This window comes from Struthio camelus, chromosome 2 (assembly GCF_040807025.1).
Source record: "Struthio camelus isolate bStrCam1 chromosome 2, bStrCam1.hap1, whole genome shotgun sequence".
Classification (NCBI taxonomy): Eukaryota; Metazoa; Chordata; class Aves; order Struthioniformes; family Struthionidae; genus Struthio; species Struthio camelus.
In genome coordinates this window covers 139,268,822-139,283,240 of record NC_090943.1, presented here as the reverse complement: position 1 = coordinate 139,283,240, position 14,419 = coordinate 139,268,822, and the positions used below count along the sequence as shown (strand labels likewise).

Sequence of the window (14,419 nt, the reverse complement as noted above, 5' to 3'; positions counted from 1 at the left end):
TCATAAAAATTTTTTAGTTATATAAGCAATACATAAAATCTTCTTGGAGAATATATTTCTGGCAATCATCATTAAAAGGTTTATGTCACATAAACTATTCATACTGGCTTGCAGGTCCTTCTGTCACTGCTCACCACTCTTTGGGAAGACTCCTTCATTCATCTCACAAATGTTTCGTGGAACGTATAATACAATTGTTTCAGTGTCCAAAAACTCATTATATTCTTTTTCTGTTACCAGCTAAAAGGCACACCATCTACAGTCAAAAAAGCCTAAAAAAAAAAAAAAAACAAAACAGAGTGTGCAATTCCCTTTGAAGTTAGGACTGTGTACACACAAATGCAGATGCACATTTTTCTGACTTGAATGAAAGTTGTACATAAGCAAAGCTAATGCTATTTTAGTTTTCTGATCAGATATTACAGTATTTATTTTTTCCCACAGAGTCCTTAAAAGGTTTTCAGGCTTTTGATGTGTAGTTACTTAAATAAGCATAAATAAATTGTGTAACATTCACAGCAAGGTTTTACATATACAGAAAATGCTTACATTTGGAAGAGGTAAAAATATTATATGTACCCTCTCTAGACATTATTTTGAAAGTAGATTACGTTGTCTATCTTAAAGCTTTCAGTGTGGTAACCAGAAAGCATTTAGTATCCTCAGAAGCCTACCTACACTGTAAGAGTTTAATTAGTTTATATGTTAGCATAAAATACACCACCATGGATAGAAAGGACATACTGTTCTGTTAATGGTAATATAGACACCAAAAAAATTTCTCTCCCTGCATATTTAAAAGTAATAACATGTGTATTATGCTCTTCCTCTTATGAAGCACTCTCTGGAAACAAAGGTCCAGTGCAAGATGAGAGTTCTTTTCATTTTGCTGGAGTCTGATGGACAACTATAATGTATAGCCCAAGCAGATGTTAGCAACTGTTTGACTAAGATTAAATTCTATCACACAGTCATTCATTTTCAGTAGTGATATAGCTGGAGTGAAAAGGCCACCTGCCTGATGAAATGCCTACTGAAAGTGTTCTTATGTGTTTTCTATCAAAACATTTTTGATGCTAAAGGCATATGTGGAAGTTTAAATCTGATTTAGTAAGTGTCCTCATAGCATCTTGGCTACAGGAAAATTTCAGAAAATGTCCACCAGCTTTAAAGTAATTTCATTAGCATTAGCATCTCACAAAAAAGTTATCTACACTTATGCCAATGGGTATACATAATATATATGTTTCTGTTCATACTGACATATTCATTAAAATTATTCTATATAATGTAAATACATACATTGGCATCATAGCTTGTATGAATAATATATGTATGTGTTTGTGTGAGTGTACGCTGCAATATACCTCTCTGCGAAGTGCTGTGTCTGCGTTCCATCACATTTACTGCTCATTAAAGTGGCAAATATGTACATTTTTCAGAAGGAGAAAAATCATTCCTTTAGAGGACTTATAATAAATTTAAGTGGTGCTGAATTATATGATGATGCTAGAATAAAGTAACAAAAGGCTCTGAAATTGCCCATGAGGTGCATATCAACAAAGCTCAATGTACCAGTCATCTGTTTTCTCACAGACACATTGCACACTTCATCAAAAAAGAGAATAAATTGTAAACAGTAAATTGCACTACAAATACCTTTACATTTTTTCATACTAAAAGGCTACTAAGTAAAATAGAACAGAATTTCCCTGAATTTCTTTAGGAAAAAACTCCACCTTTTCTAAGGATATACACTGGAAGGTCTGTCTTTTCATTCAGCCAATATATATACTTCATATGGAAATACACAGCATGTAAAAAATAACCTTGATATCCTAAGTTCAGTAACAGAGAAGGCAGAAAGAAATCAGACTCCTTTCATGGTGGTGATTTAATAATGTAATTCTTCTGAGGAAATATTTCTTCCCTACATAGAAATTTAAATGCTGAAATACTATAGCTTTAATAAAAGCAGCCAAGCACTGTTTGTACAATTTTGTGTTCTGTGGCTAGAAACAAGCAAATTTTGGTAGCTCATCCATCAGTACGAAGCAAATAATAAACTACAATCTTTTAACATTCAGTGCAACTTCAGTAATTGACAGTACCAGTTACTTTATTGGGACTGACCTTTCTTGCTTTTTTACTTTATTGCATTTATGTTCTTTATAGTCTGTGTCCTCCTCGTCTTTCCTTTTACAGTTATAAAGCCACAGCAGTTGACAAAGGAAATTGCCTTGGACTATAATTCTTCTGTAGTAAGACACTCTCTCCAGAGATTGGTAACATGGTAGAAAAGGGCACAAACACGATTTTTATCCTACTTAGTTCCATACTATTGCTATCAGTATGGACAAAGTGTCGCTTTACAAGAATGCAATCTTTCTCAATTAGATATGAGATAAACAGTCATTGAAGATGGGTCCCAGGTGCCCAAAGACCCAATTACTTTCATTCTTGAAAATAGGGACCTGCAGGGCATGTAGATCTACACTTGATTTAGTTTGACTTATGAGCAGTATCATTTATTTAAGTCGCACAATAAACATTAGCTTGAGAGTTGTCCACTAAGGTTTAGAATAATTCTGTAATATTTATCATATAAAATTTGCTTTCAAAAGCTGAAGAGAAGCATAATTTAATCAGTTATAGTATCCAGAAAAAAAGGCAATCATGAAAAAAGACAGCTACAGCTTTTTGAGACTGTGAAGGAAAAGACAAGGAAGTGTTTTGTTGAAGCTGATATTTGAAAAGCAACCTCTGACGTTTCCTCCTTTAGTAAAGTTTGTTGCTCTACCATTTACAGCCAGTGTGAGATGTAGTTGTCCAGTCATTATAAAATAGTGACAGACCCTTTCATTTTTTTTTCCAAGTATCCTACTGAAGGCCAAACTAATTTCTTTTGTGTAATAAAAAGCTGTATGATTCATGTCAATGCAAAGTATACAGAAAATCTGTATTTGCTTATGAGTACTGGTAGGTGAAATGATGCAGTTGTATAGTGCAAGCACTATTTCCAAGGTCAGTAAGTGTACACAGTCTTTTTCAGAATTGATCTGCAGTGCATAATCCAATACAGAAGTGGCAAGACTCTTTGGTGATAAATATGAAGATAGTTCCTTATTGAAGCCATGTGGCACAAATTCATTCTCTTCTAGTTGCAGATACTCATATTGACAAAACATATTCCTGGTGTTAATGCAAAAAAGCCTATACATCCTGCCTAAATCATATAGCTATCATGGAGCCACCCATAGGTAGACATTCATATTTCTATGTATATTTTCTGGAGTGTGGTAAGTAAGAACACAGACACCTAATTATTCTGGTTTTGTTTAGTAATTCAGTTTGCATTCCAGGTAAGTCAACCTCCTTGACCCAAAACCATAACCAGACCTCCTAACTTATACCTTAAACTGAGATAATTATAATACATTACTTATTTCTCTGATACCATTATCTAGATGGGAAATAATTTTCTTTTTGTTGTACTATGAGAAAAATCAATACCTCATCAAAATTATACATGGTTTAGTGCAGGAATACGAAATAACAGCAGTGAGTAGCAAACTGTCATGTAATCTGAGCATGAAAATATTTTCTAAGATGTGTTGCAGAATGTATGTTCTAGATTTAGCACTAACGCTAAGAAAAATGACAATATAATTGTTCTCCATTTTTGTAAAATGTTGTAGGTGCTGAAGTCAATAGCTTTTCTTCCATGTTCCATTTTGACAGTATTCACCAGAGAATATTTCTGAATTTGGTTGAAATTTGTACTTAAAAAAAAAAAAAAAATTGCCACCTGATCCACCTGTCTGTATTCCATTCAAAAGGTATTACTTCCTACAAATTGCATATGCTGTCCTGTAAATTATGCTCAGTTATGTAAGTTAAGCACAGTTATTGAAGATTATACAAAGAAAGCACTTGAAGGGAATGGGCTGTTTTTATTTACTAAAAGAAACCCTATCAGAACGTAGTAGAGCAATCACCTCAGTAACACTGCATTTGCAGACCTGTTAAGTACTTCGGCTACAAATAATTCATAAAAAACAATTTAGAAATAATTTATATGACATATTTAATTTTTTTGCTGTTTTTTGCACCAGCGAGCATGTTTTGCAAATGTACTTACTGCTCAGAAGTCAAAATATATTTCTGTAAAAAATTATATCAACTTATTTTAATTCTTTCTCTGAGGCAAGCATTCAACAAATGGGCTGAGGAGTTCTGATGCTCAAAAGCATGGAAAAATCCTGCACCTGGCTCTGGCAATGGTACTCACAGTGGTGACCAACATCCCCAAGGATGCTTATTTATTAAATGCAGGAGAATTAGCCTTAACATCAGAATTCAAGAAAGTGAGCACACTGAGCAGTGTAACAGCAAAATCAGGAACCATGAAAGGCAGTAGTAGGTGAAACTCTGCCTCTTATGTGATTATGTCACTGCTGTTTCTACACATCTCTGACCGATGAAATGAAACCAGAAGAAATAACACAGGAACTCCTAAAATACTATATTTTCAAAGAGTAATCTAACTGCTAGGTCACAGCATTCTGCATCCTTGTGTATATCTATTACATAAGTGAATTGTGTGGTTCTGGCTAGACACAGTACTTCAGCTTCTTAGGTAGCAGACACAGAATTAAATGGTTATTCCTGGGCATATGCTTAACTAACTCACCTAACCTTGGCTATCCAGAATTTGAACATCTGATTTAAGCTAGCTGTTAGACTTCCTGTGTAGATAACAGTGAGACAGAGACCCATCCAGAGTATATCAGAGTGAATCAGTATTCATCCCAGTTCAAGTCATGTGGGAGAAATTGTCCTTCAGAAATTCTCTCCCTACAACAAAAGAAGTAGCCAGGATGACTAGTGCGAGTGTTCACAATACTTTATGTTCCTGACTTAATAACTTACAGGTCACATTTTCCCCTCACTTACTTTTGCAAATAGAGCTTTTCTTCATGTGGAAGTTTATGAGAAAAATGTGTGCAATTTGTTGAAGAGCACTCAAAGGAAACAGATAGTACTTACATTTGGAAGTCATTTCTTAAATTATCAGTGGCATTTTTATTCCTTACATCCTTCATCCTTTAGATGAAGAGGATATAATAGTCTCTGCTAAGTATCCTGTTGAACTCTCAGTTCTAGGAACTTGTTTTGATGGAAGAATTGCTATCTTTTTGGGTATAGTCTCAAGGATTTTTTCTCTCCACACTATAGACCTGATTTTGCAGTGTACTTAAATAAGCGCCATTGCTAGGTAGGCCTCTCCAGTACTGATGTTATACATAAACTTAAGGGTGTTCCTGAATCATGTCTGAGATTTGGTATGACTATCATTCTGCGTTCACTGAGGGAGAATGAAGCAAGTGGCAAAGCTGTGCGGGCAGTGCAAAAATACTGCAGTTCTGTGCATCCTTCTTGTACACTCAATCTAATTAGGAATAGAGCCAGGTACCCTGGGACTTTGCCTGCCCATCTAAGGTCCTTATTGCTAGTGCACCTCTCCCCGGACTGCTCTTACGTTGACCCTTCTTAGCATGCACAATAGTTCAAATGTCAAGAAGAGACAGATGATAGCACATTTCTGTGACTGTTGGTCTGAGATAGAGAGACCGTCATTGCCCTTTACATTTCTCAGCTGGTAAATGGCATGCTTAAATAGATTTGCTGTTCCTGCAGAAAGGCAATGGTCATGATTTTCTGATGAGCTTTGTTAAGTTACATGGACTTGTAAAAAAGGTGATTACAGTGTAGATAAGAAGTACAGTCACGTGAATGGTATGCTGTTTTGTTTTCCTTTGATTTTTTAACTCATTACTTACAGGGTATAAGTAAATATCACTGATCAAAGAAGGTGAAAGGGATTGCACACACTTAGAGATGAGGGAAGCTATTCTATCTTCTGTAGCATGGATTGGTGTGCTCAGGAGGGCAGCATTTCCAACAAATCTGATAAAGTTTCACACAAATTGTGAAACTCCTCTAAATATCTAAAATAATGTCCTTTGTTCTGTTTATGATAGATGAGAGCTCACCTGTTACATAAATGCAAAAATGAAAGTGTTGATGAGCTTAGATTTTTTTTAAATCCGGATCATAGAGAGTTTTTGTTATATACAAGTGCAAACTTTGATGTCACTAATGCCAAGGCAAAGGGCTGTATTTGTCATGTTTACTTTTTTCGTTTTGTATTAATGCACACCTAAGATACTGTCCTTTTTTTTTTTCCTCTTTAAGTTACTAAGGCAATAACAAGCATAGCTATCATTATTTAGCTTGATGCAAGTAAAAGATTTTGCCAACTCATTAATAAAAAGAAATCAAGACATCTTGAAGCAAAGGGACCTGCACAGATTTGTAAAAGCTGAGAATTTGACCTCTTTCTAATTCTATTTAATTTCAGCTAGATACTAAATTGTTAACCATATAGTCAAAGGGCACAGATGAGCCACTGAGAGGAATTCATTTACAGGCCATTAGACAAAAGAAATGGAACAGCTCGTCTTGCCTTAAGTTTTTATGTTGTCTGATGCCTGTGAAATTAATGTCTGCTCAAAGTAGCAGTGTAGTATGAATGAGGATGACCTTATAATTATGTGAAATACCACTGAAACCACAATGAAAAAGTTCATTGCTTCAAATATAGCTGTGGGGGAAAAGATATCTTTCAGTGATGCTGAAACTACTTACAAGAAAAAAAAAAAAAGCTCTTTTCTGCTCTAGTCCGAATGGAGTTTAAAATGTAATTTGTCTACACATTAGATATAACAAACACAGAAAGTCTTTTTGTAGCCAGTTACATATTTTATTCATTGTATGTTTATTCTGTAGAGCAATAAGTCTTTTTTTCAGAGACACAATATGATTAATAATATAATGACTTGAATGGCTACCAATATATTTAGAATTAGTGATCTTTTCAAAATCCTGATTAGATCTTTCATAAGTAAACTCAAAATGACTTCTTCTTACAAGGTTTATTTTTGTTATTCTATCATTTTAAAATCTTTATTTGTTTTAAATTGTGTGTACCCTTTATGTAAATACAACTAGTTTTTTTTGTTTGTTTGTTTCCTATGGAAATAAAAAGAGAGGAGTTGTGTGACAGGTTATCACTTCAGGTGGAGTGGAGAATCAACAGATCTGCAGTGAAAAGAAGACTTATTTTTTGGCCTGAGTATATTTCATAAATGTAATCTGACTGATCTGAATCAGACACTGCTGAAGTACATAATACATCCATGTGATGAGAGGGATTTGAGACAAGATAGCACTAAATTGGTTTAATTCTGTACCATATGGAGATTAAAAAGTCCTGTGGAAGGAGATCTACTTTTTCTAATATAGTTTTCCGTAACAGCTATGCTGACTTAATTGTGTGTGTTTTATTTCCTCTAGGCTGTGCTTTGGAGGTACAAGTTTTCCCAGCTCAAAGGTTCTTCAGATGATGGGAAGAGCAAAATCAAATTTTTGTTCCAAAACCTAGACACTAAACAAATTGAAGCAAAGGTAAAAACAACACATTCTTTGTATCATATAGTCAATATATATTAAAAGCAATTATCCAAGCAGCTAGGAAATAGGAGAAGTAAATCAAATTAAATTGCTGAAAACTTTTAGATTAACATGTGGAGTCAAAGAATTAACTATTAAAAGAAAGCTGACTGAGTTGTTCCACAATGGAATTGAATTGTTTGGATTTCTGATAGGTTAAAGTGTTTTTAAAATGTTTAATTACAACCAAAACAAACAAACAAACAAAAAGACTCACTATATGTGGTTTTAAGCATCTTCACAAGCTCACTTCTTTCTCACTTTGATAAAAATGGCTGAGAGTTTGAATCCCCTAGCTATCACTCTGTACTCCTGCCATGGTCTGGTTAGACGCAAAGGAAACAGTGCAACATATATCCTTAAGTCTGCATGTGGACAAAAAGCAGTGAGAGTCTAAAATCTATTTTTATTTCTTAGAATCAAAGAATCTGAAATAAATCTTATCCCTTCACTTGTCATTCAAGGTTTATGTCTGTGTTAAATTCAGAATTAGAAAAGGACCGTTTTCAGTTGTGCTTTTCATTCCAGAAGTAATTTACAAAAACAGTCACCCTCAGAGTTTTATGACTAGTTTGTCTGACGTCTTTTAGGGCATTTACTATTCCAGTGCTTGTGAGGAAAAGTGATCTCCCTCAAACTTTGGTAACAGGCGCTGCCTAAGAGTGTGAATTTAAGGTCTTTTTAACTAGAATCCCAAAGTGCATGTAAACTTAAATGCTATTTTCTTGGCCATCGTTAGGCCTTACTTTTGATGAAGCATTTACTATTTTAGCTTTCTTGTCTGCGTCAGAGACAAAATTACTGGATGAATGTAATAACAGTAGGGTTCTGAAACTAAAAAAGAAATGGTTAATTAAATTGTTGCTAAACAAGCTACATACCCTTGTACCCTAATACTCAGGTATTCACAGCATGATAAAGTATGTTAAATAAAAGGCATTGTATTTGGGACACTTGTGAGATAAAAATAGTTAATGTACATTAATCAGCTATGTTTCTTTCTACATATTGCTTTATGTTTGATGATAATTTTTTCTACCTAACAGCTATTTACTTGATTCTTAATTTTATACTCAGCACATTAAAAGTATGTAAAAACTCCCGTTAAATCAACAGCAATGACGAGTGGTGGAAGGTGATTTTCAATTTTCCATGTTTTACTACTTGTCAAAGATAAATAATTTCTTCCTATTTCCTTTAAAAATTGTTTTAATAGTACACAATTTCTTTTCTTTCCTAGTAAGACACTGTAGCTTGACAACCTTCTGTCATGAGGATGATTTTCTTTTAAGCAAATAATTAGAAACTTTTATTATGTTTGTAAGTACATCTGCCAGATGAAACTTAACTCTTGTTAACATAAGATTTTACAACTCATTAAGTTAATGATACAATAATTTTTTCAAATTGTTCTTAGCAATCCAAGAATGTGGCAATACTTCTATTTTCAGTAAATTTAAAATATATTTTAATATATTAAACACAATGCATAGTATAAAATCTATATTTTGAAGGAGTACCATAGTTTACATCAATTTTTTTAAATTAAATCTATAATGCAAAGCACTTTGTAAGCCTTTTGAGATATCCTTGTAACTTTATGGTGCCTATTGTTGTTCTCACTCACCCTGAATAGCACTTTATTTCAAAGAGATTTCTTTTGGCTTTTTATGAAGGTAGAAATTATACCTTCTACCTTATGCAGGCAGAATATTATACAAACTTATTAGCATACATATTAATGTACTGTCACATTCCCCAGTTGCCTCTTTTTATTATGAGTTCAGACTTTCTTATTGATCAAATTGGAAATAAATTTTTTTTACTTTTATTTCATTTTCTTCATGATCGGACCATATTAATTACAAAATAATCAAAGAATGTCATATTACGTTGTCTTTGAAAGATGCTGTGGCACTTGTAGTGAGCACGCCTATCTGTTCCATATTGTTTATATGTGACGTATGTTTTGCTTAGTCTAAGCAATATAGATAAGCTGGGCTATGAAATGAATGTAAAGATTTTGAGGCCATGTTTTTCACCTTTGATAAGTTTAAAATTTTTTGGGTAAACCCTATCATATCCATTGAGCCTTTCATGTATTTAAAGTACTATTCAGTGTGAGAGGAGGTGATACAATCTAGCCTTTATATTTTTGGACATTATTAGCATTAGATACCTAGAGATATTGCTATTTTTGGAACTCTCTAGTCATTAAGAAATGCTAATCAGGTTTTCAGAAATGCTTGTAAAAGCCAGATTTCCTGCATACTGTATGCAGGCTTCATTTAGAATCAGATGATGGGGATTTTCTAAAACATCTGCTAAAGGTTGTGATGAATATTCAGAGCCATAGCTATTATCACCTGTTAAATGCCACTATGCACTCTGGACAGCTTGGCAACCCACTATCTTAAGGATTCTTACAGGGTAACACTTTTTTAGGTAAAGATAATTTTCCTTGCTCTCTCAGTTATGTTATATGGAGTGAGTCACCACAATATAGTGAAATGAGAGCTCACAGCCTGAGAAAAAACCCAAAATCTGAGGAGCCATTGCCCAACGTATTAGGGCTCTTCTCTACTGCATACCCCAGCAGTAATGAGGAAGCAGGGCATGGCAGATAACTATGATACAGCTTAATATAATCAGTAGAGTTGAGATCACTTTTTTCCCCTTCATCATTAACAGTAACATACTTTATGCATAATCTGCTATGGTGTATGCGTGTGTGATTTGAGATCTGTGTTTTTCCTTTCTCCCAGGCCTGTTTTCCTCTCTCTCTGAGTTTCAGCTATAACACTAACAGGATACGTTAATGTATTTGATGCACCATAATTCAGTTACACCCTATAAATGTGAGATTGCCTAGCCACAGTTTTTAATAATAATAATAAAAAAAAAGATATTGGTTTCATCATATGGTTTCTTCCTGTAAAAATACGAGTTATCTCATCAAAATCCAAATGCTTTTCTTCTTCATTTTTTTACAGTGCAGCATATCTTGTGTATCTCATGATGCTCTCCCCGAGGTGTGTGATTGTGGCATGCTATGTTTGTGCAAGAATATCCGTTAGACTCAGAAGGCTTTTATTGTCATCTAGAGAATGAAGAATGTCAGTATACCTAGCTATTGCATTGTGATCCAGAATCTGGATAAAGTTGTTAATATTCTGTAAATTCATTTGGAGCTGTAGGTGGACATTACTTTGAAAAAATTAAATAACTATTTTAGATAACTATTTTAAATGTTAGCCATGCCATCTTCATGGTTGTCTGACATCTCCCCAGTATTCTGGTAGAATATACGGAGCTACTACTATGTTAGAAGAATCAAAGAAAAATACTTTCTGAGAGAAGATGTAGAACCGCATCCATTCATCAAAGTCAGCCTTGTTTTTTGTGTATTTTTGGAAAAGCAGACTTGCCACCGGAATTTATATTCCTAAGCAGTGATAGAAATTGCTTCACTGGACCCCTAATATTTTTATAGTGCTACCAAAGATTTTAACAGTGTATTTCACGCCTGACTTACTTAACAAAATTCAAAACGGCATGCTTTGAGATATACAGTGTGCTGTCGATTTAGCTACATCTTTACCAGGTGTGCTACTTTTCAGTTTGAAAATCATTTCACATATTTAAACAATTGCCTAATTCTCTCAGATATTCTGAAAACTTTGCTTATTTTTCTGCAGAGACTTTGTAGTGATGCTTTTGTTTGGCCTCTCTGTAAGTAATCACATGTTTCTTTATAGACTTATGCAATTCTACTCTAAATCTAAACAGTAATTACCATAGGTCACACTAGTGGGTCCCAGGCAGGGTGCCTGGATGCAACCACCCAACTTTGAAAGTCTCTAAGGCAAGACCTAAGTAATTTTTGATGAGAAAACCACTTAGGGGCAACATTAATCACTGATACCCGTTAGAGGTTCCAATCTGCAGGTTATTTCCCAGCTGTCACTCAGCAGGAGGTATTACACAAGTTTGCCCAGTCAAACGGAATTTTTCTGACTGAGAGCTACAAAATAGAGCTGTCAGCTTGGAAAAACATGGAGTCTACGTGACCTTCTGCTTCATCCTTACTGTATTGTTGGGTTTGGGTGGGAAAAAAAAAAAAAAAGATAGATGGGCAGAGCTTATTCCTCTTCTATAAGGCAGAAAAGGATTAATTTATGGACCTTGCTGTCCATTTACCTATTTATTTAATTAAAGTTTAAAGACCCGCTAGTGTCGCTACAGTATCACAACAGCTTCCAGAAGGTAATGCAGTCTCAGGACTGCATTAAATGCAGAGGGCCCAGTACTCTTCAATTTTAGCTGTCCAGGTATTGGACTACTGCAATGGAAACTGTTTTGATACTTTTCTGATGAAAATGCAGAATATCTTCAATCTACAAGATTCTGTTTCAATGCATGTAAGCCCCCAAACCTCACAATATGCAGTATACATATAAAGTCACTACAGGTTTTCTTACTGCATGGAATTTCTATTTTAATTGTGTAAGCAAATGCACAAAAAATAATTTCTGTGAACTAAAAGTTTCTGGGTCTCGTTAGAATGAAGAGGATTTGATACGTAGTAAATTAGAATAGCAGTGGACCTACATAATTGAACCAAGCAAAAGAATACATTCATACTTATATTTGTGCACTACAAAACAAAGCATGATGTGTTTTACATGGTCAAAGGATCGTCAAAAATTAGAATTTTGTCTCTGTTTTTCCTTTCCAGTACTTTCAGTGCTTTTTCACAGCTTAACAGTTTTCCTGGCAAAATTCAACCAAGGTCATACAGCTGTGCTACATCAGACTAGCTTTTGTTCACAGACTAGCTGAATACCTAGTCTGAGAGTTACAAAAAGGAGGTAAATACAGAAATAAGTACATCAGGGTGAAGATCTAGTCGTACCTTTGGCTGTTTGAACATAGAGTACAAAATAGCAAAGGAAGAAGTGTAACTTTAAAGGATTTAGTGCGCAGTGACACTTAATTTGTACTTGAAATTATCTTGTCCAAGGATCTAATCTAAAATAAGACAACAGCCTGACTTACTGCTGTTGTAACGTGAACAAAATGTCCACTTTCTAATGTGTTGCAGGGTATCTTGATGCATGTTTGCACCATTTTCCAGTCTGGTATTTCTGCTTATCTCAAGTGTCTTCTCCAAAATGTAATTTTAGTTTAATCCTTTCTCTTAGCCTTGAGGGTTTTTCTGTGAACTTCACAATACTCTTTGAATTTAAAATATCAGCTTTAAATGGGTTTTAGGTATACATGCTTAGGTTTTGTATGGATTGATTGCTCGATTGCAGTGACAGCACCCTTAGTTCAGGTTTATGAACTGCATGAGTATGTGATTCAAATTTTAGTTTCTCCACATCTTGCACATGGATTATTTGTTTTCATATCTAGTCTAAATCAAATTCCTAATACGATGCTAATATGTAGAGACTGCCTAATGCCATGCTTGATGAAACAACAAATGTTTTTGCATATCAGTTTACATGTGGATGAAATAAAAGATTTTTTTCTGACAATATCATGAATGCTTATAAATTAGCAACTGGTTGAATTTATATATATACAATTTACATAGTTATATCATTAATATCATACAATAAGAACTGATTTTTATGATCTGGATCACTCTCTTCCTGTTTTCTTTTTCTGACTTTATCCTATCAGTCCAGATTTCCTTTATAGAAGATTAGTATAAATCTCATACACTTCAAACTATGTGCAATGACTTCTCTCCTGTGTGTATTCTTTCTCTCACAACTTTTTGCTGGCTTATCTTTTCCTTAGCATAAACTAGGAATGTTCAGATTAATAGTGTTGGAACCTCTAGTATAGTGACAGCAATGTTGGGTGAGGGTAGTTTGGTCAAGAGATAGGTTGGAAAGACAATTTGAAGACTAGATGGGACACTGATATCCTTAGAAGAACAGAGTCATGTGCACAAGCAGCAGTCTGGAATTGGAATAATAGTAAATCTTTTTTTGTATTCACATTGGCTTTTCCCCTACATGTAGCGATCTTAATGTCTTGACAACATAATTTTTTCAGGTTTCTCAGGGTTTGTCTATTTGTTTGAAATTTAATTTGAAGTGGAGTTTGCAATATGTAACACCCTGGTGGATGAAAGCATATTCGGACAAGTGGCTGATTAATGACATACCAAAGCAATTGGTGATGGCTAGGCATACACGAAAGCTTGTGGGTTCTCCTGCGTCTGCTGGCGGTAGTGTAGACCTGTGGGGAGTTAGATGTGCATGTTCTGCACAGAAGTGCAGAGAAAGTTATGAGTAGCTATGAAGATCAACCCTTATCTATTCATGAAGCTCCACCAGGAAAGTGTTGTTCCTGATGGGTTACATTCCTATCAGTCAGGCTCGTGTGAGGTCGACTGCAGTCATTAATCAGGCCTGTATGTGCTCAGCACATACCGATCAGTCTGCTTGTGTTTCATTTTGCTTTCATTTCCAGTCACAACATGACCGGTGCTGGTAGCAGAGCAATGTGTGGCCATAGGTTGTAATGCCACTTTCTCTCTTGTGATGCACCTCCACTTCTGGTGAAAGTGATACGATTTGTAAGGGCACCAAGACTTCTGTCTTGCACAGTCAGGATACGAATCATCAGCTTTTTTAACCTGCTTCACAGAATTTGGTTATTTTGATTAACTGGTGAGTGGAGTGAAAAGGGAGGGGAAAAAGGCTACTCTTAAACAGGCTGACATTGTGTGGAGCCTCCATTTAAATATCTTTAGATGTTTATGCTGAGTTAAATTCAGTTTCTAATTACAGAGACTCCTATTTCATTCAGCACACATAGTATA

The 14,419-nt window shown here is 34.8% G+C and overlaps 1 protein-coding gene across 14 annotated transcripts in view; it reads left to right on the top strand.

Annotated features, from left to right (window-relative positions):
- SNTG1 (syntrophin gamma 1) overlaps window positions 1–14,419 on the top strand; it is a 353,322-nt gene that overhangs the window by 328,499 nt on the left and 10,404 nt on the right. For 10 of the 14 annotated variants that reach the window (XR_693802.2, XM_009673187.2, XM_068932745.1 and 7 more), the window contains 2 exons: window positions 7,420–7,530; window positions 10,569–10,607. Coding sequence is in view for 13 of the 14 variants with exons in the window: in XM_009673187.2 (XP_009671482.1) it covers window positions 7,420–7,530; window positions 10,569–10,607 (150 nt within the window). In the remaining variant the exon portion in view is untranslated. Of the gene's footprint in view, window positions 1–7,419; window positions 7,531–10,568; window positions 10,608–11,273; window positions 11,308–12,313; window positions 13,103–14,419 lie in introns of those variants that run through there. The other 4 variants (XM_068932741.1, XM_068932744.1, XM_009673189.2 and 1 more) reach the window with 3 other exon arrangements.